General features: G+C 37.5%; 1 protein-coding gene across 1 annotated transcript in view; it reads right to left on the bottom strand.

Moving 5' to 3' along the window:
* Positions 1–27,383, bottom strand: part of MYCBP2 (MYC binding protein 2) — a 234,133-nt gene that overhangs the window by 196,741 nt on the left and 10,009 nt on the right. Inside the window, exons 2-5 of the mRNA XM_049778932.1 lie at positions 12,347–12,422; positions 9,638–9,853; positions 4,963–5,116; positions 2,573–2,769 (exon numbers count right to left, since the gene is read on the bottom strand). Coding sequence (XP_049634889.1) covers positions 2,573–2,769; positions 4,963–5,116; positions 9,638–9,853; positions 12,347–12,422 — 643 coding nt within the window. The remainder of the gene's footprint in view (positions 1–2,572; positions 2,770–4,962; positions 5,117–9,637; positions 9,854–12,346; positions 12,423–27,383) is intronic.

The raw sequence follows: 27,383 nt of genomic DNA on the forward strand, positions 1-27,383 counted from the left end.
TATTACTTTGCTTGCTAGTTACAGGACTAAGGTAGTCTTCCCATCTCTCTGGAGGTTCTCAAAGAGGACTGAAAAGAGTACTTAAAGTTATAATTTCCTACTCAATTCCAGAACAGTTAAATATGATTAAATCAAGGTTGCCTAAAAAGAAATTTCTATCAATGATGAAAAGCTGATGGTACAACTGAATATTTAAAGTTTAAAGTGTTACCCATGGAACTGAAGTCATTTTTTTTTATTTAAACAACTTTATTACATACATGATTGTGTTTGGGTTTCAATCATGTAAAGAACACCAGCCATCACCAGTGCAACATTCCCACCACCAAAGTCCCAAATCTCTCTCCTCCCCACCCAACCCCCGCCTGTACTCTAGACAGGCTTTCCATTTCCCTCGTACATTCTCATTATTAGGATAGTTCAAACGTAGTTATTTCTCTAACTAAACTCAACCCTGTTTGTGGTGAGCTTCATGAGGTGAGGAGTGGAACTTAAGTCATTTAGAAACAATTCACTTAGAAATAACCAATCAGGGCCTGGAGAGATAGCACAGCGGTGTTTGCCTTGCAAGCAGCCGATCCAGGACCAAAGGTGGTTGGTTCGAATCCCAGTGTCCCATATGGTCCCCCATGCCTGCCAAGAGTAACCCCTGAGCAATGCTGGGTGTGGCCCAAAAACAAACAAACAAAAAATATAAAGAAATAACCAATCAAAAATACAGTGTAAATGATAACATTTCTTTTCAACAAAGACAAAACATTTATAAGGACTAAATAAATTCCATGTTTCAGGGGCAGCAGATGGCAGGTATGGGAGAAACAAGAGCAAGACAACGCAAAAAAAAAAAAAAAAGGAAGCTATGTGTAGTATTAAATAATAAAAAGACCCTTTGGATGGAGCTGGATGGTGATGGATGGTGATGGAGGCCTTTCTCCTCCAGACCAGGACCACTGTATCCAACTTCCTCCAGCTGTAGGGGCAGCAGCTTCAGGATAGGGGTGGGTAAATCATCCACAGACAGGTTCTAGGAAATATCAGCTTTATTCATGCCCTAGCCATCATGTGTGGCTTCTATCATAACCTTTTATGATGGATTCCTATTCAGCCCTGCATTGTACCTTGTCCCTCAGAGATCTCCTCCTGCTTCCTCCTCCATCCTGCATCCATGCAAATCCCCCTTTGCCCCTCAGGCCAAACCTTTTTGTTACCTCCCAAAGACCCCTCCCAGAAATGGGAGGGTCTTTCTTGTAAATAAGGTTACATAGGAGTGGGAGATGGGGTTACAGCTATGGTGATGACAATAAAGACCAGATTAAAGATTTTGGTGCTTTTGTCAAATTATCTCTTACTTTTATTTTTTTTCTTTTAAATAATATCTCTACTTAAGCACCATGATTACAAACATGATTATAGTTGGGTTTCAGTCATAAAAAGAACACCTCCTTCACCAGTGCAACAGTCCCATCACCCATGTCCCCTATCTCCTTCCCTGTATTCGAGACAGGCATTCTACTTCTCTCACTCACTGACATTAATCTTGATAACTGTCAGTGTAGTTATTTCTCTAACTTTTGCATTGCTCTTGTTCTACCACATGACCTCATAGGTACTTAAGAATCTTGAATTGCGGGGCCGGGTAGGTGGCGCTGGAGGTAAGGTGTCTGCTGCCTTGCAAGCGCTAGCCAAGGAAGGACCGCGGTTCGATCCCCCGGCGTCCCATATGGTCCACCCAAGCCAGGGGCGATTTCTGAGCACATAGCCAGGAGTAACCCCTGAGCGTCAAACGGGTGTGGCCCAAAAACCAAAAAAAAAAAAAAAAAGAATCTTGAATTGCAGCCAGTCAGGTTACCTTTATAGAAAATTTATTTTTTTACTTTACTTAAAGCTCAAAATTATGGAATCTTGAAACACTGGTGGAAAAATTGGTGTACTATTCTGAAACTATAGAATAATAAATACTATTGTAAAATATGATACCCCCAAAACCCAAAAAAAATAAATAAAAGCTGTCAGATTGTTTCTTAAAGCACTACTATGCTAATTTTGGAATAAAGCCTGTAATTAATAAGCTCATTAACTCATTGACCTGGGTTTTGGTGTGAATTATTAGCTTTTCTGAGTTTTCTCACATAATTTTAAACTTGGATTTCTAACATTTCTACTACCTCTTCTCTGTTTTGGGTTTTTTTTTTTTATAATTTTACTGTGACCAAAAAGTGAATAACAAATATTTCACAGTAATATTGAGGGTACACAGTGACAATGAATCAGGGTCATTCCCACCACCAGGGTTGTCTTCCCTGCCCCCCTTTTCCCAGCATGTGACCCATATCTCCCTCCTTTGTCCCTTTCCCAGTGCTAGGGTAACTAAATTATCTTACTTTTAATACTTCCAAGTTAAAAACACATGCTGCTTAACTCAAATATTCAAGAATACTTATATAGCTATAGAGCAAATCATTAGACTAAGTAAGAAAACTATTTATTGCAGGAAATTCTAATAAACAGAAATCAAAATTAAATTGGAATTTCTTATCTTAAACATTTCCAAGCTGCTATAAATATAAAATACCTGAATAGTTTGGCAAGCATGGCTGCCATTGTTGGTGAGGATAGCAGAGATGGCCTGAAGAGTCCTGCCTGTTTCTCCCCAAGAAGCCACCAGACTAAAGAGGCAAGCACAGGAAAGTGCTGTCAGAGATTGCCCTGTGCTGTCATTCATTCCAGTACTACGAACAGTGATTTCCAAAAGGAGCTGGAAGAGAGATTCTGTGGATAAAATAGAACTCAATTATATTCACTCAACATACAGAATAGTTAAGTGTTTACTTATACCTTGACTTAAAAATACATGTAAAGCAATTAGAAACACTCAGCTGTATTAATTTCTTTTTTAGCTATACCTTTTCACCACCCCCTAAGTTAGAATGTCTCTATAAATATATATGTCTCTCTCTTTCTCTCTATATATACATGTTTTATATATATATATATATATATGCTTATAACATGTACTTTTATTTTACAAATAATTTCCTAGACACTTAAAGGTTAAAAAAAACAATAAAAGATATGTAAAAATTCAATTAAATCTATTATTGAGTTTGTTTGTTTTTGGTTTTGGTTTTTGGTTCACACCTGGCAGCGCTCAGGGGTTACTCCTGGCTCTAAGCTCAGGAATCGCTCCTGGCAGGCTCGGGGGACCATATGGGATACCAGGATTCGAACTACCGTCCTTCTGCATGCAAGGAAAATGCCTTACCTTTATGCTATCTCTCCGGCCCCTATTATTCGTTTTATTTTTAAATGTTAAGTATCTAGGAAATTACTTATAAAACAAAAGTACATAAAATATGTTTTACATTTTTTTACTATAAAATTGGTTTTCTGCTACATAATAGCAGTTTATACTTAGAGAGGAAGTTATTCCTTTGTTTAATGGGAATGGTTGGGCTGATGGTTGGATTGGCAATGCTCAATCCTGCAGACTGGTGCCAAGGGGTCAACACATCCTGCAATGCTTAGGGACCCTGTGGTACCAGGGACCAAACACTTGAGCTACCTCCCAGGTTCCCAAATTAATTTGTTTTATAACAAATAAATGAGTCCAGAGACAAACATCTGCCTTCTTCCACAGAAATTATTTCTATACAAAAGTTCCTGCACAAGATTAAGTCAACAGACTTCTGAGTTTCTTCCACAGAAGAAAAGGAGAATTAGAAAATCCTGTAAAAAAATAATGAACACTCAAAGGCCAGGAGAGAGTCAGAAAGTAGAGAGAAAAGTTGAGAAAGACGAAGAAAAGAAAAGGGCAAGGACAGAGAATGAAAATTCATGTTCCACAGCTCTCTAAAAACTAAAATGTCACCCACAGTTTGTTAATTCCTTTATCTATACCTTTACATACTCTTTATCTTCTATATCTCATCCTCATTAAAAAAATCTTCTAATTTTATTTTCTAATATTTTCTAAAAAAAGAAGCCTCTCATTATTGTTTTCTCAAACCACACCCTTTTGGGGAGAGAGGGGGGATCATACCGGCAGCACTCAGGGTTTTACTCCTGGCTCTGTGCTCAGAATTCATTCCTGGCAGGCTCGGGGGACCATATGGGATGCCAGGATCAAATTCGGGTCTGACCGAGTTGGCAGCATGCAAAGCAAATGTCCAACTGCATCACTCTAGCCCCACACCCTATTCTTAATTGTACTTCTACAGATATGTATAAAGTAATTCCTATTGTTCACTTTAGACCCCTTATTTCCAAAAAATATGTTTAAGTCAAAAATCTAGTTTGTTACTTAAAACTGTTAAACTGTTTGTTACTTAAAACTGTTAAACTGTCTGCCAATTTCTTTTTTTTTTTTTATTTCTCTCTTTTCAAATTTTAGTTTTGGGCCACAAAAAGCAGTGCTCAGGGGTTATTCCTGTCTCTGCACTCAGAAATTATCCCTGGCAGGCTCACAGGACCATGCTGGGGATTGAATCCAGATCAGCCACCTGCAAAACAAATGCCCTTCCTGCTATGTTATTGTTCCAGCCACTATTTACTATTTTCTTTCCTCACTCCTACCCTTCTTTCCTTTGCCCAGTTTCCTTCCATTCCTCCCCCAGTATTAAACTACCACTGAATACTTTATAAACTCACCATAGTAATCTGTGACGTTAAGAGATAAAAGTCAATGTTAACAAACTTGCGTAAAGGTTACTAAAACTATTTACTTTAATAACTGCAAGGCTTTAAATCATTTCTGAGTTCTCAGTATTTATGGTTTGTTTTCCCCCATATCACCTCAATAGTCAAGAAATGTTTAAGCATAAACTCTAATTCTTAAACCAAAAACTCCAAGGAAACATAGCAAAAAAAAAAAAAAAGTTTATTTCGCCCATGTTTGAGAACCATAATTGTACAAGAATCAGAGGCTATCCAATCAGAAGCTATGCAATATGCCTGAGCTCTTACCTAGGACTTCCGGAGGCTCTGATTGGAGACCTTCTGGCTGCTGGCCTTGAAGCACATTAAGCAAGGCTTGGAGACTCCTGAGGCACAGGGATGGATGAGAAAACCGTGTCTCCTTTATCAGTTCAAAAACTTCACAGAGTCCAACTTCAATGATCTATTTCAGTTGGGGGAAAAAAAATTACATACTTTATATAACACATAAACTAGTAACACTTCATAGGTAGTAGTTAAACACTGGTAAAGTTTACCCCCATGGCAACCCATGAACTGCTATATATATTTTTTAAAGGGTTGGGGAGAACACAACCAGAAAACAGAACTGTAATGTCAAGATTTAAAAGATCTAATCAGGGCCGGTGAGGTGGTGCTAGAGGTACAAGCGCTAGCCAAGGAAGGACCTTGGTAGGTGTCTGCCTTGCAAGCGCTAGCCAAGGAAGAACCGCGGTTCGATCCCCCAGGGTCCTATATGGTCCCCCCCCAGGGTCCTATATGGTCCCCCCAAGCAAGCGGGAAATTTCTGAGAGCTTAGCCAGGAGTAGTAACCCCTGAGCATCAAACAGTTGTGGCCCGAAAAACCAAAAAAAAAAAAAATAAAATAAAATAAAAAATAAAAGATCTAATCATCTAATCACATAAAAGGTTAAAAAATGGTGGAAATGCATGAGGCCTGGTACAATCCCTGACACCACACTCGTGGGTATCATCAAAATTACAGCGGTGGTTAAAGTAGATATTTAACTCAAAGAACTGGGAAGCAGAACTCAAAGAACTCTGGAAGCAGAAGACCTAAGTAAGGTTTAATCCCCAGGATAGCTTGATCCCCAGAGCACTAGCAGGTGTGATCCACCCTCAAGCACTGTTAGTTTTACAATACTATTACAATACTGTTACAATTATGGTTTCCCATGCACATAATTCCAAATAGCTAATGGCACTGTTTTTTAAAAAGTAGTTTGATGGGAGGGAGGGAGGGAGAGAGGGAGAGAGGGAGAGAGGGAGAGAGAGGGAGAGAGGGAGAGGGAGAGGGGGAGGGAGAGGGAGAGGGGGAGGGGGAAGGAGAGGGGGAGGGGGAGGGAGAGGGAGAGGGGGAGGGAGAGGGAGAGGGAAAAGGAGAGGGAGAGGGAGAAGGAGAGGGGGAGGGAGAGGGGGAGGGAGAGAGAGAGTACAGCCAGTATGGTGTTTGGTGTTTGCCTTATATATGGCCAATGGGAGGTTCAATCACTTGCACCATATATAGTCCCCCTGATAAACAACACCAGGAATGATCCCTGAGCACAGAACCAGTAGTAAGCCTTGAGCACAGAGGCCTAAACACCAGAAAGAAAGTATTAAACACCAAAAAGAAAGTATTATTTTGAGTGTCTGGGGAGACAGCACAAAGGATGGAACATATACTTTGTTTGCTGGAATCCTGGGTTTGAAGCTCTGCATTACATAGTCCTCTGAACATCACGGGCATAACCCTTGAGCACAATTTTTTGTTTGTTTTGTTTTTGGGCCACATCCGGCATTGCTCAGGGTTACTCCTGGCTCTGTGCTCAGAAATAGCTCCTGGCAGGCTCGGGGGACCATATGGGATGCTGGGATTAGAACCACCATTGGTCCTGGTTCGGCTGCTTGCAAGGCAAATAAATGCCCTACCACTGTGCTATATCTCTCGGGCCCCGAGCACAAATATTTTAAGAGGACTTTTCTACAGTGGTACAATCACAATACCAATCAGAGATTATAGATTTATCATAAAATTTTAAAAAATATGTTCATCTAAAAATATTATTACTAGTTTTACTGAAGACTCTCTTTTTCCTCATCAGCATCAGGAAAAGTCTAGTGCAAGAGTTACAGTACAGCAGATAAGGTATTTGCCATACACATGGCCAACCAAGGTTTAATCTCTGGCATCCTATATGGTCGCCCGAGCCTGCCAGGAGTAACTTCTGAGCACAGAGCTAGGAGTAACCCCTGAGCACTGCCAGGTGTGATTCAAAAACAAAACAAAATGAAGAAAAGTCTAAATCAAAAGTTAGTAAAACACAGAAATATGTAACTAAAAATGAGAGCAGGAACGATGAAAGCACAGTGGGTAGGGCATGTGCTTTGCAACTTGCATTGTCTTCCCTTTATCTTTCCTGAGGCTGATGCACAACCTCCCACATGGTCCCTAGAACCCACCACCAGTGATTCCTAAGTGTAAAGCCAGGAGTGACCCCTGAGCACTACTGCTGCTGGGTGTGACCAAAAACAAACAAACAAAAAAAAGAGAGAAAGATTGAGAGAGCGTAAGTGACATACTAATATAAGGGATTATCATCAGGGGAAAGCGAGGCTACACTAGACAATGAAATTCCATTTCTCAGTCTCAAATGCCAACTTTTTGATTAGCAGGGTTGTTGAACTATTTATCAAAGCAATGCAAACAGACCAAGTTAAATCTGTTCCCCCATTTTTTATTTTATTTATAATTATTTTTTATGTATTTATTTTTTCTTCTTTCTTTTTTTTCTTTCTTCTTTTAATTTAATTTATTTTTATAGCTTCTGACAGGGCTCCCACCGATTTTTTTTTTTTTTTTACAGAACCACAGAACATGAACCATTTTGTTCTGCCTCCTATTTCTATGTCTTCCTAGAAACTGGGAAGAAAAAAAAAAAAAAAGTGGATGAGACCCAGGGGCCAAGCATTCTCAGGAACACTGAGTGGAAATGAAAAATGATCAAACCTAAATATCCAACCAAAGTCAACAACAACAGAATCAAGAAACCCAAACTACAAGCTATACATAAAAGGGACCTGTTACACTAGCAGTCCAGAGGGGTAAGGGTGGAGGAATGGGAGGCATGCTGGAAACTATGGCAGAGGGAGATAAATACTGGTGGTGGAAATGGTCCTAATTCACTGTCACTATGTACCTGAAGTACAAATGTGAAAGACCTGTAATTCACATTGGTCAATAAAAATTATATAAAAAAAAAACTAAGTGAAAAGCATCGAAATATTAACTGTACTGACCACTGTAGTGGAAAAATAGTTCCTCTACTAAAGTTGATTTAATTCACATATTACATAAATTCTTTTCATTTTGTTAATTTGGAAGGAAAGAATGGCTGAATCACACCTAGTAGTGGTCTGGATTTACTCCTGGCTCTGTGCTCAGGGATCACTCCTGGTAGTGCTGAATTAAACTGGATTCAATCGCATGCAAGGCAAGTACCTTTTCTTTTGTACTGTATCTCTCCATATCTCTTTACTTTTATTTATTTGGCTTTGCCTCCCTTGCTAAACTACAGATATTCAGCCTCAGTTTTTCCGCAGTCAAAAGAAATTTCAGTACCAAAGAAAGCTGCTAAGTTTCCCTTTGGCTAGTATATTTTTAACTCAAAGATTGAGTCCAGCTAGTCGCCAGCTACCAGTTTTTCTTCTCTTGCTATTAGAAGCATCTTGCAAAACCAGAACACCTCCTTTCTAAGTAAAACTACCTCCCTTTCAGCTAAGGGTTTCTTTTCACCTGCATAGGCTAGTTCTTTAGATATTTATATTTTAGGGTCCAGTACCATTGTGTTGTCCCTCCTAAAGATCCTCTTTTTGTTCCCCTGAAAATACCTTGTATACCAGAGTTGTGCTTAAAATATCATCAGCTGAAAAGTAAAGTTTGTCTCTCGCCAGCACCACCTATGATGCAGACGTGGGTCCCCATACAATTCATTTTGTGTGGTCTCAATTATTTTATATTCGTCCACTTGTGTGCCCATTTTCCTCTCGTGAAAGTACTATGACCCACGAAAATTGCTGAGACGCAGCACGTCTACAGCAACTTACTATAAAACAGTACAACTATTTTTGTTTCTGTTTTCTCAATTAAACTATGATGTCTTTATAGGTAAAGAGTATATCTTAACTAGCTTAGTATCTTATATCACACGTTTGGCACTAAAGAGCAGGCAAAAAATATTTATTGCTCTCTCAGTTGTGTAATAAAAAAACATTAAATTCAGAAATACATTTTCCAAACTAGAATAAAATTAGTTGCAGTTATAATTAGCATTTATAAAGTTTCTAAAAATATATATAGATGTGACCGAAAGGTAAAAACTAGTGGAATTATCTTTAAAAAATTTATTTAAAAATCTTAGCTGACCTATTTGTAATTAAAATTACAGTAGAGCACACACAAAGTTTCAATGGTTTAAGTGCTGTATATAGTAAAAATTTCCCATAAAGTTTCTTTTTCTGGAGTAGAAAACTCACACATGCTGTCTAAGATTTCCATCTGTTTGTCTACTTATAAGAAACAACTGTGAAGTCAAGGATCTCCTAAGTAAAAAATACAAGACACTTTTCTCAAGACTACTATCCTAACATTCTTTAAGATTGCTTATTTTGTTAGTGCCAATCATGACTCAAGTTTCTTCACAAATGACATTTCTGGCTAGAGTTTGTTTGTACATGATCTCAATAGTAATGAAGTACTAAATCTTGCTGAAACAATAATCTACTAATTGACTAGGCTCCTGTCTAAAGCTCTTTTTTTTATCTTCGCCCTATTTTATAAAATGGTAATTTCATAAAAGAAAGTAATTTAGTAATACATATATGTGAGTATATAATATACATAGTAATATATAATAAATGTGTTATTGCTGACCCCTATGTCATACAACTAGTAATACCAACTTACCTTTGGAAGCTTGATAGGGGGCTCTTTGGATTCCTCTTCTTCATCACTATCTGATTCTCCACTCTGCACTGAATTCTTAGAGGCAGCTGCCAGTGATGTTTCCTTTTTTTGCCATTCCAGGACACAATGTCGTACATTGCAATAGATATTGAAAGCAGAAGGATTGCTATGTAGTTTGATATCTGGTACGATTACTGTATTTTCCAAGTTTTCAGACTGAAATATGAGACAAAATTATGATTTTATAATAATCTTCATTAGCATCCATTCTCATTATAAAGAAAACAATTTAATGTGTAAATCAATAATGCTTAAAACTAAACAGTAAAAACTAATGAACAGTATGAACAATCCAAGTATAAAATGGGCTCAAAGTGTTGTTGAGTCCTAAGCATACTACTGAAAAATCATAAAAGAAATGTCATCAAGCAGTATTTACACAAAGAAAATAAAAACAGATATCCACACAAAGAACAGTATATGTACATCAGAGTAGCTTTATTTGCAATAGTAAAACCTGGGAATAGAATTCTCCGTTAACATGTGAATGATTTATAAATTAAGGACCTATCCATTCAACCAATCTCAGCAAATTAAAAGAGAAATACAATAAATAAAATATAATTTATATAAAATAAAATGGATGCACTCAAATCACTATGAGGAAAGAGGTCATACACAAGTATGCATGTTATTGATCACATTAATATGAAATTCTAGAAAACAAAAATTAATCTAAAATGACAGAAAGTACATCTCAGGTTTCTTAGATCAAGGACGATGAGGAGAGAAAAACTACCAGAGAATGAGGCAATTACTCTGGATGAACTATGGCTAAATTTTTCAAAACTCAATGATTCCTTATCATAAGTGCTATTAAAGAACTTGAGCTAAAATAAACATGTTGGATAAGAGGAAGTGGAAAAACCTGCCCATGTAATGATTGATCCTGGTTGGAAAGTAGAGTTTATCAAAATTTGAAAGGAGTTGCAAAGGTCTGAAATAAACCCCCCAAATTCAGATTAGTTATTTAACAAAAAGGCCAGTCTCAGTACTGACTGGATACTGACTCTCCAGGTCCACTGCAGATAGCTGATGAATGTACCAGAGTCAACGGATCCTTGTTTAACTCTCTTGAGCAGCACATGATGCTCAAATGGAAAGAAAGAGAAAACTTCCAGATTCAAACAGGATTTAATTTTGTCCTATAGAAACTATGATGCAATAAATAAACAGTCATGGCTAGAGTGGTAACAGCAGTAGGTCTGTGTAACTTTGCGTGTTGCCTTGCATGCAGATGACCGAGGACTGGCGCAGGTTCAATCCCTGGCATCCCATATGGTCCCCTGAGCCAGGAGCGATTTCTGAACGCAGAGCCAAGAGTAACCCCTGAGTGCCTCTGGGTACAGCTCCACCCAAAACAAACAAAACAAAACAGTCAAGCAGGAAAAGATGTTCATAGATAAAATAGTAAGTATCCCTCCCCAAGCATCTTCCTCTTAATCCTTTGAACATATGGAGTATGTAATTTTCCAAAGTGAGAGAACTATTTGTTTAATTAAGGATTTCGAGACCAGATTATTTTGGATTATCACAGTTGGCCTAGTGAAATCACACAGGTCCTTTTAAATGAAAGAATATGGCAGAATAGTCAGAGAAGAAATAAAAGTGCCACAGAGATGCAATAGAGAAAGTCAACTAATTGTTGTTGGCTTTAATGATGAAAGTGAGAACAATTCAACTGAATACAGTTTATTTCAGAGGCTCAATGACGCAAGTAAATGGAATCTCCACTAGAGCCTCCACAAAGACTATGTGGCTGCCTTACTTGGACCCTGACTTTTTTGTCCAGTAAGTCTATTTGAGACTTCAGACTTTCAGAATGACAATTTGATTTACTGTTGCTTTAAGCACTAAGATTTTTGAGATTTTAGATATAGATTATGAAAGTAGATTAATATAGCAGGCTGGAGTTGATCTTGCATGCAGCTGAACCCTGACTCAATCCTCCTGCTCTGTATATGGTCCCCAAGGGTTTTCAATGATTTATTATAAAATCACAGTAGATTTTTGGACTCTACAGTGCCACCTCATTCAAATACTTTTTTGGGGGGTGGGGGATGGGCCACACCTGGTGGCACTCAGGGATCTGCTCAGAAACCACTCCTGGCAGGCACAGAGGATCATATGGGACGCCGGGATCAAAACCACCATTGGTCCTGGGTCGGCCGCTTGCAAGGCAAACACCCTACCAATGTGTTATCTTTCCAGCCCTCATTCAAATATTTTAATATTATTTTTATTTTGCATGGTCACCAGCAATCAAAAGAATGCTCAAAACAATACTCATCAAGATTCACCCTAACTCATGACAATGAGGACATAAAACAAACCTAATCCAAGTCTCAACTCTGAAACCAATCTTACTAAGTTTAAAGTACATTAGAAAAGAAAAGATTGTTTCCCCATAAGACTTATAAGATATTAACAAAAGTAATAATTTTTAGCACTTCCAGACTACGAATGAAGAAACCTAAAATAATAATAAAACTAAGTACAAGACAAACAATAAGTGGCTTTCAAAATCTTATTTAGCAAACTGAAATGTAATGGTTTGCTAATTATATACTCTAGCTTTTTAAATCTTTGCATTTTATTTAAACTACTACATAAGAAAGTCCTCATTTCCTCTAGATTGTTAAGGTTTACCTTGCTTCTTGTCTTCACCTTTGATTTGCTCTTCTGTTTTCTTTTCAACTTCTTCTTATTTAGAATTTTCTTATTTCTAAAAAATTAAAAAAATAGAAGCATGAAAATTCATATAAAAGATACAAAGTTATTAAAATGTATATTTTTAAAATAAATACTTGATATTTCTTTAATAAACTGTCTACAAAACAGATGTACATAACACATAACTTGTGTTAATAATTAACTAAAATAGAGCTATTAAATGACAAATGATAATAAAGACTCAAATTCTGAAGTACTTTTTGTTTGTTTTTGGGCCACACCCAGTGACACTCAGGGGTTACTCCTGGCTATGTGCTCAGAAATCACTCCTGGTTTGGGGGCCATATGGGATGTCTTATTGCTTGTACCACAACTCCGACACCAAATTTTGAACTACTTTTATAAAATTATAAAAGCACTAAGTTTTTTAGTTCTTTAGCAATGAAAATCTAAAGTTATCAGCTATCTATGCTTCCTTTCTGGGAAAACAAAACAAAGCCCCCTAAATTGTCTATTAAAATACAAATAATACCCTATTATTTGTGGTTGTGAAGACTAGAGTGCAAAAAGTTCTGAACAAGTCCATTTTTACTAACCTGTCAACACATACTTTTCATGTATCCAATAACCATTACTGTACTGTTCTAAAACCAAATTACTCTTTAAGCAAAAAAAGTCCTTTACTGACTTTGAGAAAATGCCTGAATGAACTTTTGTCAGGGAAAAATATGTGATAATACAATTTTAAATGAAGAAAATTCAGAAGAAAAACATTTCATTTTGATTTAATATTTTTTAATCTATCATGATGAAGTGTTAAGTACAAGGTGAAAAAGATACTTCTTATCCTTAAGCATCTCAGAGAATTGAATAGAAAGCACAGTTACTAGTCTAGCAAGAAAGAGCTACAAGAGCTGGAGCAATAATAAAGCAGGTATTTTTGCTAGTAGGTTATTTTGTCTTGCATGCAGCAGACCCAGGTTTGAATCTAGATACCAGTTACTGTCACCTGAGTCCTACCAGGTGACAGTAACTCTGCCTTGAGAGCAGAGTTGGATGCAGGGGCCAAAACGATAACACAGCAGTCAGGCATTTGCCTTGCACTCAGCCAATACTGGAGGGACTGGTTCAATTCCCGGCATCCCATATGGTCCCCGAGCCTGCCAGGGATGACTTCTGAACACAGGGCCAGGAGTAACCCTTGAGTGTCACCGGATGTGAACACACACACACACACACACACACACACACACACACACACACACACACACACAAATAAGACCTAGGTGCAAAGACAGTTGTGGCCCAAAGGGGAAAAAAGAAAACTACAAAAAATTAAAAAAAAAAAAAAAAGTAGAGAGAGGAGTCAGAGGGAAGGTATAAAAGGAGGGGGTTGGAAAAGACAAAAATCCCAAAGATGTGGTAACTAATTTAGTAGAAATCATAATCGGGGCAAAGAAATTACAAGCCTAGAGCAGTTAGAGATAAGAAAGGATGTCATTCACAAAAATAAGAACCTCAAGGGGAAGAATTTGCAAAAGGAATAATATAGGTTCAACTTTGAAGATTCTGAGTTAAAAATACAGAAATGTCAGGAATACAGACAAGAACAAGTTTTAAGCAAAATCTAATGTTTGACACTTCTTCAGACTCAACACTCAAATAATAAAATGACTCAACTATCTCCAAGGCACACCTTGTAAACAGCTGTCTTGTCTATAGAATATGTCACCAAGTTACTTTTTGTCTATAACAATTCCTTCAACCTTTTCCCCACCTGGTCCCTTTCTAACCTTATTTCTTTTTTCTTCTACAAGTTGGGTGCCTAGCTTGTACCAAGGCCCATTTATGTAATTTTCACCTATGGACCCCTATATATATCATAGTGGGGAGAGCTGGGATGAGGTGACTTAAGATGAGAAGTACAGGCTGAGACTATTCTATTATATATATATATATATATATATATATATATATATATATATATATATATATATATATATATATATATATATATATATATATATATATGGTCCTCTCAGTTAAAACCTTACAAGGAATGTTTCTACACTGGTTTCTTTCCCTAAAATACATGATGTAAAGGTGCGTTGGACATATTTTACAATGCTAGACGCTGTTCAGGTTCTGTGCTCAGCAAGGCGGCTAAGGACTGCTTCCAGCTGGGTTCCGGGGCCATGTGGTGCTGATGACAGAATGAGCTTCCCGCATGCAAAACATGAACTTAGCCCCATGAGTGTTTTCATCTCATATTACACCTGCTTTCCACTGTGTGAATTATTATAATTATGTACAAGATTATTTAATGTGACACTCGCACATATCAAATAGTAAATTTCAAGACTGCGAGGCTATCTATGCCTTTCTTATTTATTGTTCTACTATTCACTTTGCCTACTCTCCAAAAGTTCTGGTAGCAAAGGAAGTATTCAGTAGAATTTGGAGAGAAAAGAAAAATTAAAAGCGAGAGTTGGACGAGAAGAAAGTTCAGAGCTATGACTACCAATTCTACTCAAAAATAAGTCAAGGACCATGATGGAGTGACAGATAACCAAAGCCAGGACTTTCCATTAAGCAATCTATGGGATTATTTTATACAAAGAAGGTAATGGAAACCATACATGTGAATGAGATTTCTCCAGAACAGTATGCTAAAAAGTCATTAATAGTATCACATGCTATACATGAACACCTTTTTTACAGAATTTATTCAACAATGAGTATGAGACCATAAGGAATGCACAATTCATCTCTACTTTCAGAACCTACCGCAGTATTAAAACATCCTGGATGGTTAAGAACTATTAAATGAACAAATAAGTTACTGAAAAGTAATGAGTATATTTTTTCGATGTGGGTTAGGAAACAGCCCACCCATTATACTCAAGTTTACTTGTACAAAATCAGTTATTTGCACTATATGACTATTTCATCATTGAAGAATACTTAACTACTAAAGAATGTAATAGTTCAATCAAACATTAAAAAGCATCAAGGCTCATCCTAATTTAATATTTTAAAAAGCGCATTATGTAAATCCTGATTTAATATCACTTTCCTGAAATCTACTAACGAAGGTCCTAAAATTTCACAATAATAACCACTACTTAAAGCTGCTTTGTTTAATGGACTTCCTTAAAATTAATTTATGTGTACTTTGAAAACTCTTCAAGCACATTTCACATTTAGTTATAACAATTTTAATAAATTGGAGCCCAACAAACTCATAAATAGAAACCAGCTGAAGACTCAACTTTCCCCAAAGTTACACAAATAATATCACTGTAATTATTTTCTATTTGGTTTTAGAAGTAGAAGGCTATCAAAAAAGTCAGCATTAAATTAAAATTATGGGGCTAGAAGACAGTGTATAGATCAGGAGCTTCCTTTCATACAGCAAAGCCATATTCAATCCCAAGTACCACATGTGATTGTCCCAAAAAAAAGTGATTTCTGAGCATAAAACCAGGAGTAAGCCCTGAATACATCTGGACTATATGAAGAAATCTATGTTCAACATTAGAAAACATTATTTGTCAAACAGTATTTAATAACTAATCTTAAACTTTTTATAATATCTGACAAACAGGAATGTGAAAAACTACATAAACCAGTTATACACACTTTGATACTTTAAATCCAAATATCTTTCAATATAAATCCTACAGAAAAAACTAACTTAATTGTAAACAATGATGAACAACTACTTCCACCCAGTAGAGAAAAAAAACACCACGTCTAGTTAACACTGCTAGAACAGAGAATCAAGCAAAATAAAAGCCATGTGTTTGAGACCCTAGAAATAGTTCCAATGGCTATAATGTAAGCTTTGCAACTTGGAGGTCCAGATTTTAGACCATCAGCACATGAAGCTACTATCCTGCCACTTCTAGAAAATGACCCCTGAGCACTGCCTGTTAAATTTCAAAATAAGAAAAAATCAGAGATTGAAAAGGAGAGGTATTGTTTTTGTAGATGTGCATATAGACAATGCAAAATAATTCATGAATTATCAAGATTACTAGGCCAAAAATAAACCAGTTTAGGGCCAGAGTGAGAACACAACAAGGAAGGTGCTTGCCTTATACAAAACTGACCCACGTTTTATCCTGGCACCAAATATGGTCCCCCAAACACTGCCAAGATTGATACCTGAGCACAGAACCAGGAGAAAAGCTCTAAACATAGGGATGCATGGCCCCAGAACAAACAAAAAGGTTCTACCAATTTAGAATATATCACATACAAACTGACGCTTTTCTATAGAAGGCAGACTTTTTTCTCCTGTATAATTAATGTAATGATACTCTCATCACTGTGTTCAAACACCATTGAATAAATTAGGGAAAAATAGTACTTTGATTACTAAGAAGGAAACTTTTTATTTACTTAACCTAGCCTGGTAATTAGTAAGAAAAAAGATGTTAACCATTCAAGCTGATCTGGGGGAGAAGAGCAAACAGATTTCCAAAATATAGAGCTTTAGTCACTAGACTTGAAAGTCTACGATGGGGGACTAGGCCAGGGGGAAGATAGCTCAAAGGGGCATGACTTGCTTGTGGAGGCCCAGGTTGGCTCCCCAGCACAGACTGGCTCCACTGGTCCACTGGGACTAGATCAAGTGGCTTTTGCTCCCCCACCCCCAACCAAACAACGAAACAGAACAGAGAAGTGCACACTTGGAAGTCAAAGGGGTGCAGTGAGAATAAAGTAGTTTTGACATCAATTGCAAAATTTGAGCTGAGGAAGGACTGTGGGGCGTACAGAGAAAACGTCAAGCAATTATATAAATTTCTGAAGACAATCCTCATGCAGAATCTCAGAACTATGGCAAGGGCAATGAGAGCAGGCAAATAACCAGGCACACGCGCGCGCGCGCGCGCGCGCACACACACACACACACACACACACACACACACACACACACACACACACAGACAGGTACTGAGAGTCTATAGAAAGACACACAAAGAAACTTCAACAGGAACTTTAACAATACTTAGCAAATTTGCAGTTATTTGTTTTTGCCTGTACAGTTCTGATTTGAGGGCACATGCACCAGTGCTAGGGGCTACTCCTAGCTCAATATTCAGAAGTCACTACTGATAGTGTCAGAGAGCCATTAGGTGCCAAGGCAATGAACACAGGGCCATTGCAGGCAAAGTAATGCAGGCTCTAATGCCCTGCTAGCTATCTAAAGGACATGGGAAAAATTGCACATCCACTTAGCTCAAAGCTGCTAATTTAGACATAGATTTAACTGCCAAAATGAAGAGTACCCTTAAAAACTCATTCCTCATATTTCCTGACAACCACCTCAAAATGTTATCTTTCTGTTAATTAATTATGCCTATTCTTTTTTGTTCATTTTTCCTGTCCTCTCTGTCTAAATCAGATTAAGGGCACAAAACTTGAGACACACAAGTTAGGCTCAACTGAAGGCTCCATTATTTATTAGCTCTATAATCTTGATATTATACTCAAAACACCTCTCTGCACTTCAGTTGTCTCTTCTGTAAAACAGGATGTAAATTGTAACTCTCCTAGGAGGCTATAAGGTATCTGGTTATCTGGTAGCCAATGAGTGCTAAGTAAATGTATTTATTATTAACATGTTAAAGCTTCTACTTTGGTTTGGGTTCCCCAGAAATTAATATGACATAATTAAATAATTCAAAAAACCAAGCATCTATTTTTTGTTTTAGTTGACCTGGAGAAAATGCTGGTAAAGAAAATCAGAAGATCAGAAAGGAAGACAAACCAAAAAGAGTCATCATCTAAAACTTGATCCAACTAGAGAAATGAAAGCATTGAGCTCACATTTTAACTCTAGTAAAGCTTTTCAGATAAGAGCTGCCTTTGCGAAGTAGCTAAACCTTTACTTAATCAGAAATCTTTGTTTAAATTTGCAGATGCAAAAAGTATGCCCCTCAAGGAACCAACCCATGGTGAATGATACACTGATCACCCTGGTGTCCACCTTTCTAAAATTGTGCTTGTCTTATATTTTCCTATAAAAATTACTTTTTTGTGACTGTGCAGACAAAATATTTACCTGCGAATATGATTCACCATACCAGCTTATGCTAGTAAAGCTCTTTACCTGTCATCTGTCAATTGACTGACTGGTCCCTTAAGTAGCAACAGAACCGGACCTTCAAGAAAGATGAAGAATTTATTTGTCAACTCCCCACCCATCACTGAGTAAAGTCGTTCTGAAGGCATTAATTCTTCAGCATTTCTGAGTTATCCAGAATACCAAAACAAGTGTGCTTCTATAATCAGTTAGGAAGTTTCTGGTCAGAATATTATAAATGTAAGTGAATAATATGAGATAGGGGTGAAAGAGATAGAACTAGGATGTTAGGCACATCTGCTACATGTCTCTTATCCAAAAGATAAAACTCCATTCTTTATCTCCTCCCAGTTATCACTTCCTTCTTTCCCTTTAAAAACTAATTTCTACTATCTTCATTAAGCAAAACTCCCCTTTTCCTCTATCTAACCTCAATTCATTTTCTCCCTCTTAATCTTCTGGAAAGAGGAAGGGAGTGGAGGGAATTAGTCTGCAAGTTATTATGGTTTCTTAATGCCAACTTCAAGATGTTGTCTCAGACTTCTACTTAGCTGACCTACAGGAAAAGAGGAAGTCTGTAAATGATGGTATGTGTGTTTGTGTGATCCTTTGAATATAGTCAACATAATTTATTTGGGACAGAATTAAGAGACTCCTAACAGCAGACTTCAAAATACAGATCTAGAGATCAAGGGAAAGACTTCAACTACAAGCCACAGACCAGGAAGTCAAACACTATTAGGTAATAATTGAAACCACAGTATTGACTAAAATAACCAAGGAATAAAATTTAGGTAGAAGGGTGTCATGAATGGACTATTAAGAAGCTAATTTTTCCTTGATTAGCAGAGGAAAGTAAGAAAATTATCATTTTTATACCTGAAATCTAGTCACTTTCACAGTAATCTTTCTTCATCCTTTTATAACAAAATATCTCTTAAATCTATTCAGTTCTATCTAGCCCTACTGCCTTATCTTAGGATTTATTCACACCTGTCAAAACTATTACAACTGCTTCTTTAAAGCAACTCCGTGCTTGTGGAATTGATGCTCTTTCATCCTATCCATAGTAATAAAGGTAATTTCTATAACTTGAATGTTACAACTTGAACTATATCATTACTGTTCTCAAAACAATACATGAAACACAATAATTTAATTCTAACATCTTTCTATTCTCTTTTATGCCCTATTCTCATTGATCCATGCAATTTCTGCCAATATTTAGTTTCTACATATCTTTAATTTTTTTTTTTACCCCTGAATTCATAATATAGCAACTATCACCTACCTCAAGTGTCAAAAACTAGGGCCTGTGGTCCAAATTTAACATGTAACCTATTTTTGTAAATATAGTTATAATGGAACACAGTCATGCTCATCTGTTTACATACTGTCTGTGGTTGCTTTGGAGCTCTTAACAACATAGCTGAATAACTACAACAGATATTATCTACGTCAAAGCCTAAAATATTTACTATCAGGTCCTTTACAAACAATTTTACAAACAATATTAAGCTGTCTTATATGCTAGATTTCCAAAAGGAAGAGAGACTGGGTTTGAAATACTTGACGAAATAAACTCAAAATATGCCATATTAAACATTAGTTAGTATCTAGTGAGTTCAGCAAGCATCAAGTATAAGATAAACACATATACATGCATATTTGTACCCAGCTTAGTCAAAGGACTAAAATTCAACAGTAAGAGGAAAAACTGAAAAATTCCTTTTCCAGTATGGTGGCATAAACCTAATATAGCATATCTTGCCCTAATTATATTCAACACAAAATATAAAAGGAAAAACAAAGAAAGGGAAGAAAAAAAATTTAAGAACACCAAACAGCAAGCAAAAGTAGACTGTAGAGATAATTAGACTTGGAAAAGTGACCCCAAAGGAAAGCAAACTTCCCACTTGCTTTTTTTTTTTTTTTTTTACATTCTCTCCTTTATCTTACAGCCCAGCCTAAAGGCCAGAAAGCAAATACTGCATTCAGAGAAGCAACTCCAGAAGAATCCTATCCCCTGGTCACAGAAATTAAAGAAGGGGCTCCAATATGTTATAAAATGTAGAGAAAATCCTAGAAAGGAGAAACATGGAGATAGAGAACTCTTTGTCTGCAAAGCCATACAAGTCTAGGGCTTCCTGAGAATGCAAGGTATAGAATGGAACAAAGTCATAGCAAAGAGTCTGAGAATGGTCTGAAATTTGAACCACCACCCACAGCAGGCAAGATCAAGTTTTCCAAAAAGAACCCAAAGGTTGACACAATTCAAACCGGGCTATAGAGAGAGTATAGTAGTTAAGGCACTCACTTGCACATGGTTGCTGTGTTGGATCTCCCATCCCGCAAATGCCTTTTCCCCAAAACCTCCCACCAGGAGTATCTCTGAGCACAGAGCCAAGAGCAAACTGGGAACACATAAAGGAGAGGGGAGGGAAGGGGAGGGGCGACACAATTGAATCAGGAAGATAATATAGGGGGGTTAAGGTTCTTCTTGCCTTGCATGTGGCCAAACTTGATACAATGTCACCACATTAACAACTCCCAAGGACAGAACTGGAAACAGATTCCAAGTTCCGTTTGTTACAGCCCAAACCTCCTCCCCTCAAACAAAGAAGCAACAATAAAAATCAAGATTCTCCAGAGAATTACAATAAGCCCAGTGTCCACAAAATGTTACACGGGGCTTGGAGGGGGTGAGGACATAAAGGGTTGTTTTGCACGTGAGAGGTCCAGGTGCTAACTTCCTTGGCACAGAGTCATGTTGACTACCATGGGGAGAGCGACCTCCGCTGTGAGCATCGAACTGAGTACCATGTAACACTTATAAAGTCCAGGAAATAATACAAAATACACAGTAAAAAGGAAAAATATGAGGTTGGAAATAGGGGCTTAGGCTCACTAACTGGTCTCGGGTGTAAGAGGGGAAAGTGATCGATTCCAAAGGTAGGAAAAAAGTGAACAGATGCCAATCCTGAGATCATCCAAAGTAGAGCACTAACCAATAATACTCTAAAGCATTAGAAACATGTTCCGTCATCTGCTTCTATTGAATAAAAAGTTATCAAGGGCCTGAGAGACAGCACAGGGTCAGATGACGCAGGTCTTACATAGCCAGGTGTGGCCAAACCCTTCCACACCACTGGGCCCTCGCATTGAACTATCAGCCCTACCTGGATGGCTGAGTACCACTGGGAATCCCTCTAATACCTCCATGAGCACTAGCTGGAGGAGACCCAATTTCTTATTTTAAGTTCTCAAAAGTTTAATTGACCATATGGAAACTGAAAGCTGAAAATAATACAATATATGAAGAAAACAAACTGTGAACTAACCCAAGAGAAAGCAGACAAAATTTTTAAAGTGAACTGAGGTAATCTCTGAAGTTTTACTGTAATTGTCTTTGGAATTGTGGAAGGAAGAAAGTAGGGCAGAATATTTTTAAGACACAATGCCAAAAAAACATTTCAAACACGGTGAGACAAATTTATAGATCTAAGAAAATGAGCATTCCCCAAAGACAATAAATTCAAAGAAAAGAACTAGTAGTCACAAAATATATGAGTAAACACATCAGGTAAAAACAAAGAAAAATTCTTGAAAGCAGATAGGTCAAAATGTGGCATACTGCAGCAAATATGGCACTTGTCTTGCATCCAACTGTTTTCTCATCAGAAAACAAAGTAAGCTAAGACAGTGAAACAACATTGTGAAATGCCAAAAAGGCAGTAAGTTAACAGTCATTTATATTCATTTAAATATCCTATAGTAATGAAAGCAAAAATAAACACATTCTTAGATGAAAGAAAAAATGTTCCCAGATAAAAAAAAAAAACATCCCTAGCAGAGTGCTCTATAAGAAATACAAGAGTAAGAAATGTAGATCAAAAGGAGATGATGCAAGCAACTTCAAGAATATAGGAGAAACAAGAAAAATAATAACTATGCAAGAGAAAAAAAACACTTTATAATTATTGATGTGCTAAAGATCAAACCCAAGATCTTATATAAGCAAAGACTGTGTTGTATCACTCCATAAATACCCTGGACCCTCAAATTTAGAGTACATGATATGATCTTCAAAGTATGCAATTATAACAAATAAGTATACCACAATCTCATGGGCATTAAAAATCAATACTATGAGATGAAGCCCAATATAATTCAAAAAAAGCTTAAGAATAAAAAAAATAGGAAAAGAAAATAATAAAATAGGCCTAATGCAAGTAATTGAAGGTTTAAACTCTCCAAATAGAAAGCAAAGATTGAAAGAGAGTTCATTTGAAGAAGATAAAAGTCTACAATGCTACCCAGAAGATTCAAAATATGAAAATAAATGATAGGTACAAAATAAATAGGAGGAGAATTTTAGTATGCAAACAAAAGCATAAGAGGTCTATGGGCTGGAGCAATAGCACAGAGGTAGGGCATTTGCCTTGCATGCAGCCGATCCAGGATGGACCTTGGTTGGATCCCCTGCATCCCATATGGTCCACTGAGCCAGGAGCAATTTCTGAGCACATAGCCTGGAGTAACCACTGAGCATCACAGGGTGTGGCCAAAAAAAAAAAAAAAGAGGGCTAGAATGGTAGAGTGGTTATTTTGTTTGTCTGGACCACACTCAGCAGTACTCAAGTACTCAGGGGTTACTCCTAACTGCACTCAGAATCCTCCTAGATGGCTTAGAGAATCAAACAAGATGCTGGGGGTGGAACCTGCACCAGCCACATGCAAGAAAAACGCTCTGCCTGCTGTACTATTTCACTAAGCCCCGAAAGAGGCTATTTTAACACCAATATATAAAGTTAAGTTCAAGGCAAAGACTATTATTAGAAACAAGAGTAAAATGTGTGAAAGAGTAATTTATCAGAAAGTTTTAAAATCATGAATATGCATGACCCTAATGGCAGAGCCCCAAAAGAGATGAAGTAAAAAAATGTCAAAATTCAAGGAAACTAAGACAAAACTATACTTAGGGTGGAATAGTTTATATTCCATTCTCTCAGCAACTGATAAAACTATATTTAAAAATGAGTACAAAAAAAAATAAAAATGAGTACAGAGACAAAAAGAGACATCACTATCAAACAACTTCAACTGATATTTATAGAAATCGATTTGCAAACCACATATAATTACTTCAGAAAGTAATTGGGGGCAGGGGATGGACGACACTCAGCCTGCAGGCTCTGTGCTCAGGGATAATTTTGGGAAGGTTCTTGAGACCTCAAGGGGTTGCAGGGTCAGCTGCGTAGAAGGCAAGAGGTTCAACCCATGTACAATCTCTCCAATCCAAGAAAGTATTATTAATTATAGAAGTATCAAAACATTAAATAATTCTAAATAGTGCACAAAGATGAAGTTATAAAGTAAATTAGAATGCACTTTAAGCTAAATGACAAAAACTAGAGTATCAAAATTTGGGACTAAAGTACTAATGCAAAACAGCAGTGCTCAGATAAAAATGTATTATCTGTACAGAAAAGCAAAAATCTAAGATAAGTGACTCGAAATTTTAATTCTTAGCATCTCAATAATAAAAGAAAAGTAAAAAAAAGGAATATTTTATTGAAATATCTGTTTTGATAGCCAAAACTGTTTAATGCCTAGAGTTCAGAGCTACAGAGGTAGACAGCAAAACTCCACAACAGATTACTCAAAGTGATGCTGAATAAAGCCATTCCAGTATCTTTTGTTTGTTTGTTTGATTTGGTTTTTGGGCCATACCTGGCAGCACTAGGGGTTACTCCTGGCTCAGCACTCAGAAATCTCTCCTGGCAGGCCAAGGGACCATACAGATGGTGCGGATCAAACCAGGGTCAGTCCCAGGACAGCCATACACAAAGCAAATGCCCTACCCAATGTGCTATCACTCAAGCCTTCCCACTAGGAAAACTAGAAAGTAAAATTCTACCTTTGTAAAGTTCATGTCCTTACAACACAGTAGTATTGTTTTCAAATCGTTATTGAGCTGTCAGGACATAAATTCCTACTGTTTATATGCAACTACCTATTAAACTCTATTGCTGTATATTTCATTTGGCCTACTAGTGTTGTGGCTCTAACTATCTGAAGATCCTTACTTCACTCAAAGGTCAGCAGCTTTCTAGGAGGTGTGGTACAAAATGAGGCTAATGATTCCACAGACCCTCCCTTATTATGTTCTCTTACTATGAAACAATTAATGAAGAACTTGATGCCATTGTGTAAACCCACAGATAATTGAATTGCTGAGCCCTGCAAATATGAAAAAGCAAAGTCGTACTCAGAATACGCAACCAGGTCACTCCAAATGAATCTTGGTCCATCCCAGGATATAAGGATATCATGAGACCTTAAAAGATGGTTCTGCTACTGTGAGTCCAAACACTCAGCTAGCCAGGTATGGACAAAAAGAAGTCTGCTACTGGACACTTGTACAGTCATTGCTAACAACATTCCTACACTTGTAAGCCAAAACAAAGGAACACCATCAAGAAACTGAACTGGCCAGAGTGATCATACATTGCAGGCAGGGTGTTTGCCTTGCACATAACATGGCTCTCCAAGAATTGCCAGAAATGATCCCGAGCACAGAGCAAGCTGGGTGCTAGTCTTGAGAATGGTGGGTATGACCCCCATACAAAATACATTACATACAAAATATATACATCAATCCAATTAATAAGAATTTTATGTCTGGCACTAGAAATAGAGTAGAACTGGCAGGTACTTGCCTTACATACAGCCAACCTACATTCAATCTCTAAAACATAATATGGTCTCCCAAGCACTGTAGGAGTAATCCCTGAGCACAAAGCCAGTAGAAAGCCTAAGCATTGCTGGATGTGGCCTCAAAACAAAAACAAAAGGGCTGGAGCAGTGGCGCAGTAGTAGGGCATTTGCCTTGCACATGGCTGACCCAGGACAGACTTTGGTTTGATCCCCCGCGTCCCATATGGTCCCCGAGCCAGGAGCGATTTTTGAGCACATAGCCAGGAATAACTCCTGAGCATCACTGGGCGTGGCCCAAAAAATAAACAAACAAAAAACAGACAAAATAAATGTATACCTTAACAATTCAACAGTTATCTTAACAAATAAAATGCACAAACAAAAAGGAAGTGTTATTAATACCTACAGTTAATTAATAACATGTCTGATGTGCACCTGCTGGACAACGCATAACTTTCCAAATGGCATCATAATGAACACACCACTCTCCTTTCCTTTTCCACCTACTGTGTGTGCAGACCTTGATTTGGTATCAGAGCAACTACAAAAATCCGAAAATCATCAAAAGGAAGTTACCATGATCTAATAGTGAAACTGTAATGTTTCCCTTGAAATTCTGAAATACCCTGTAGTGTTCCTGTGGCCCATGCAATGTGTTGTGGGATTCTTCTGTGAGGTTGAAAAGTAAACCTGCTCATCTGTGTGTATCTGCCTGTGTCTGCATGGATAGTTCTTTTCTTCCCTTATCTCCTTCAGCACTTTCTCTAGTTAGTGGTTTGGCTGATAAGAATAGGGGTCAGGTTCATAGCAGATGGAGTAGAAGGAGCAGTTTTGTCTTCAAGCAAATTGCCTTCTAGTCAGAACACTTCTTTTTTTTTTTTTTTTTTTGGTTTTTGGGCCACACCCTGTGATGCTCAGGGGTTACTCCTGGCTATGCGCTCAAAAGTTGCTCCTGGCTTCTTGGGGGACCATATGGGACGCCGGGGGATCGAACCGCGGTCCGTCCTAGGCTAGCGCAGGCAAGGCAGGCACCTTACCTCCAGCGCCACCGCCCGGCCCAGTCAGAACACTTCTGAAGGCACACTCAAAGGTCAATGGAATTGCGGGCTTCAAGGTTTGAAGGGTATCAATGCAGAAGTCCTATTTTTAAAGGCAGGGCATTTCTTTGTAACCAGAGCACAGTACACTAATACAGCATTAATTTTCTAAGAATTCAATTCATTCTGGAGATCTGTAAACCTTAAGCTTAAGTCTTAGATCAAATCCTGAGTCTTTTTCCTTCCTCGTACAGATTCTTTACAAGATACTAGAGAATCCACATATCGTATTACCCCATAGATCTTCAGCCTCTCACTGTCTTTCTTCAGCCTATTAATGTCATTTCCAAAGTTATCTGATCACAATGTCTTTATAGTGAAAGTAAAGTAAAACTATCAGAAGTCTAAGATATGAAACCCACGAAGTATTCCCTTCTACAGAAACCCATTCTGATTCACCATCAGTGAAAATTTAAACAGCTGTGTAGCCAGCTCAAGCCAAGGGTTATCAGTATCAGTGCTCAACCTATAACTAATACTAGGAGTTCTCATTGTCCTTCTAGGCAGATAGCCTCCTTCTAAAAACCCATTTTAAAATCTATTTCCTTAGAACACCTCAGACCTCTTCTGGCACCACAACATGATAATTGACCATGAAAAAAAGAATTACATATCATATGTTTACTAGGGAATGTACTCCAAATCGACAATGGAAGACTAAACAGAGGGGCCAGAGAGTACAACAAATAGGGTGTCTTTTGCATGCTTCAGACCTGGATATGGCAGTGCATATGGTTCCAGAATCTTGCAGGAATGATCTCTGAGAAAAAAAAATGGGTGTGGTCCAATACCAAAAATCAAAAAGAAAGAAACACTACAGTTCCAGGAAGGCTTTGGTTGATAGCAACGGGATGTCTGGAATTAGAATGAGTTTTCAAAATTGTCTGGCCTTTAAGTCAAAAGGGCGGTCAGTCATCCCCACACATTTAGGCACTGAATGCAGGTCAACTTTGAACAGGAGGCACAACTTTGTTTTGTTTTGTTTTGGGGGCTACAAAGGCAAAAGAAAATTAGGTATTACCTATGCTGAGTTCTTAGAAAGAATTTGCAGAAGAGAACCAACTAATATTAAAAGAATAGAATAGTAAAAGTCATTTTGAAA

Source organism: Suncus etruscus, chromosome 8 (genome assembly GCF_024139225.1).
Source record: "Suncus etruscus isolate mSunEtr1 chromosome 8, mSunEtr1.pri.cur, whole genome shotgun sequence".
NCBI lineage: Eukaryota > Metazoa > Chordata > Mammalia > Eulipotyphla > Soricidae > Suncus > Suncus etruscus.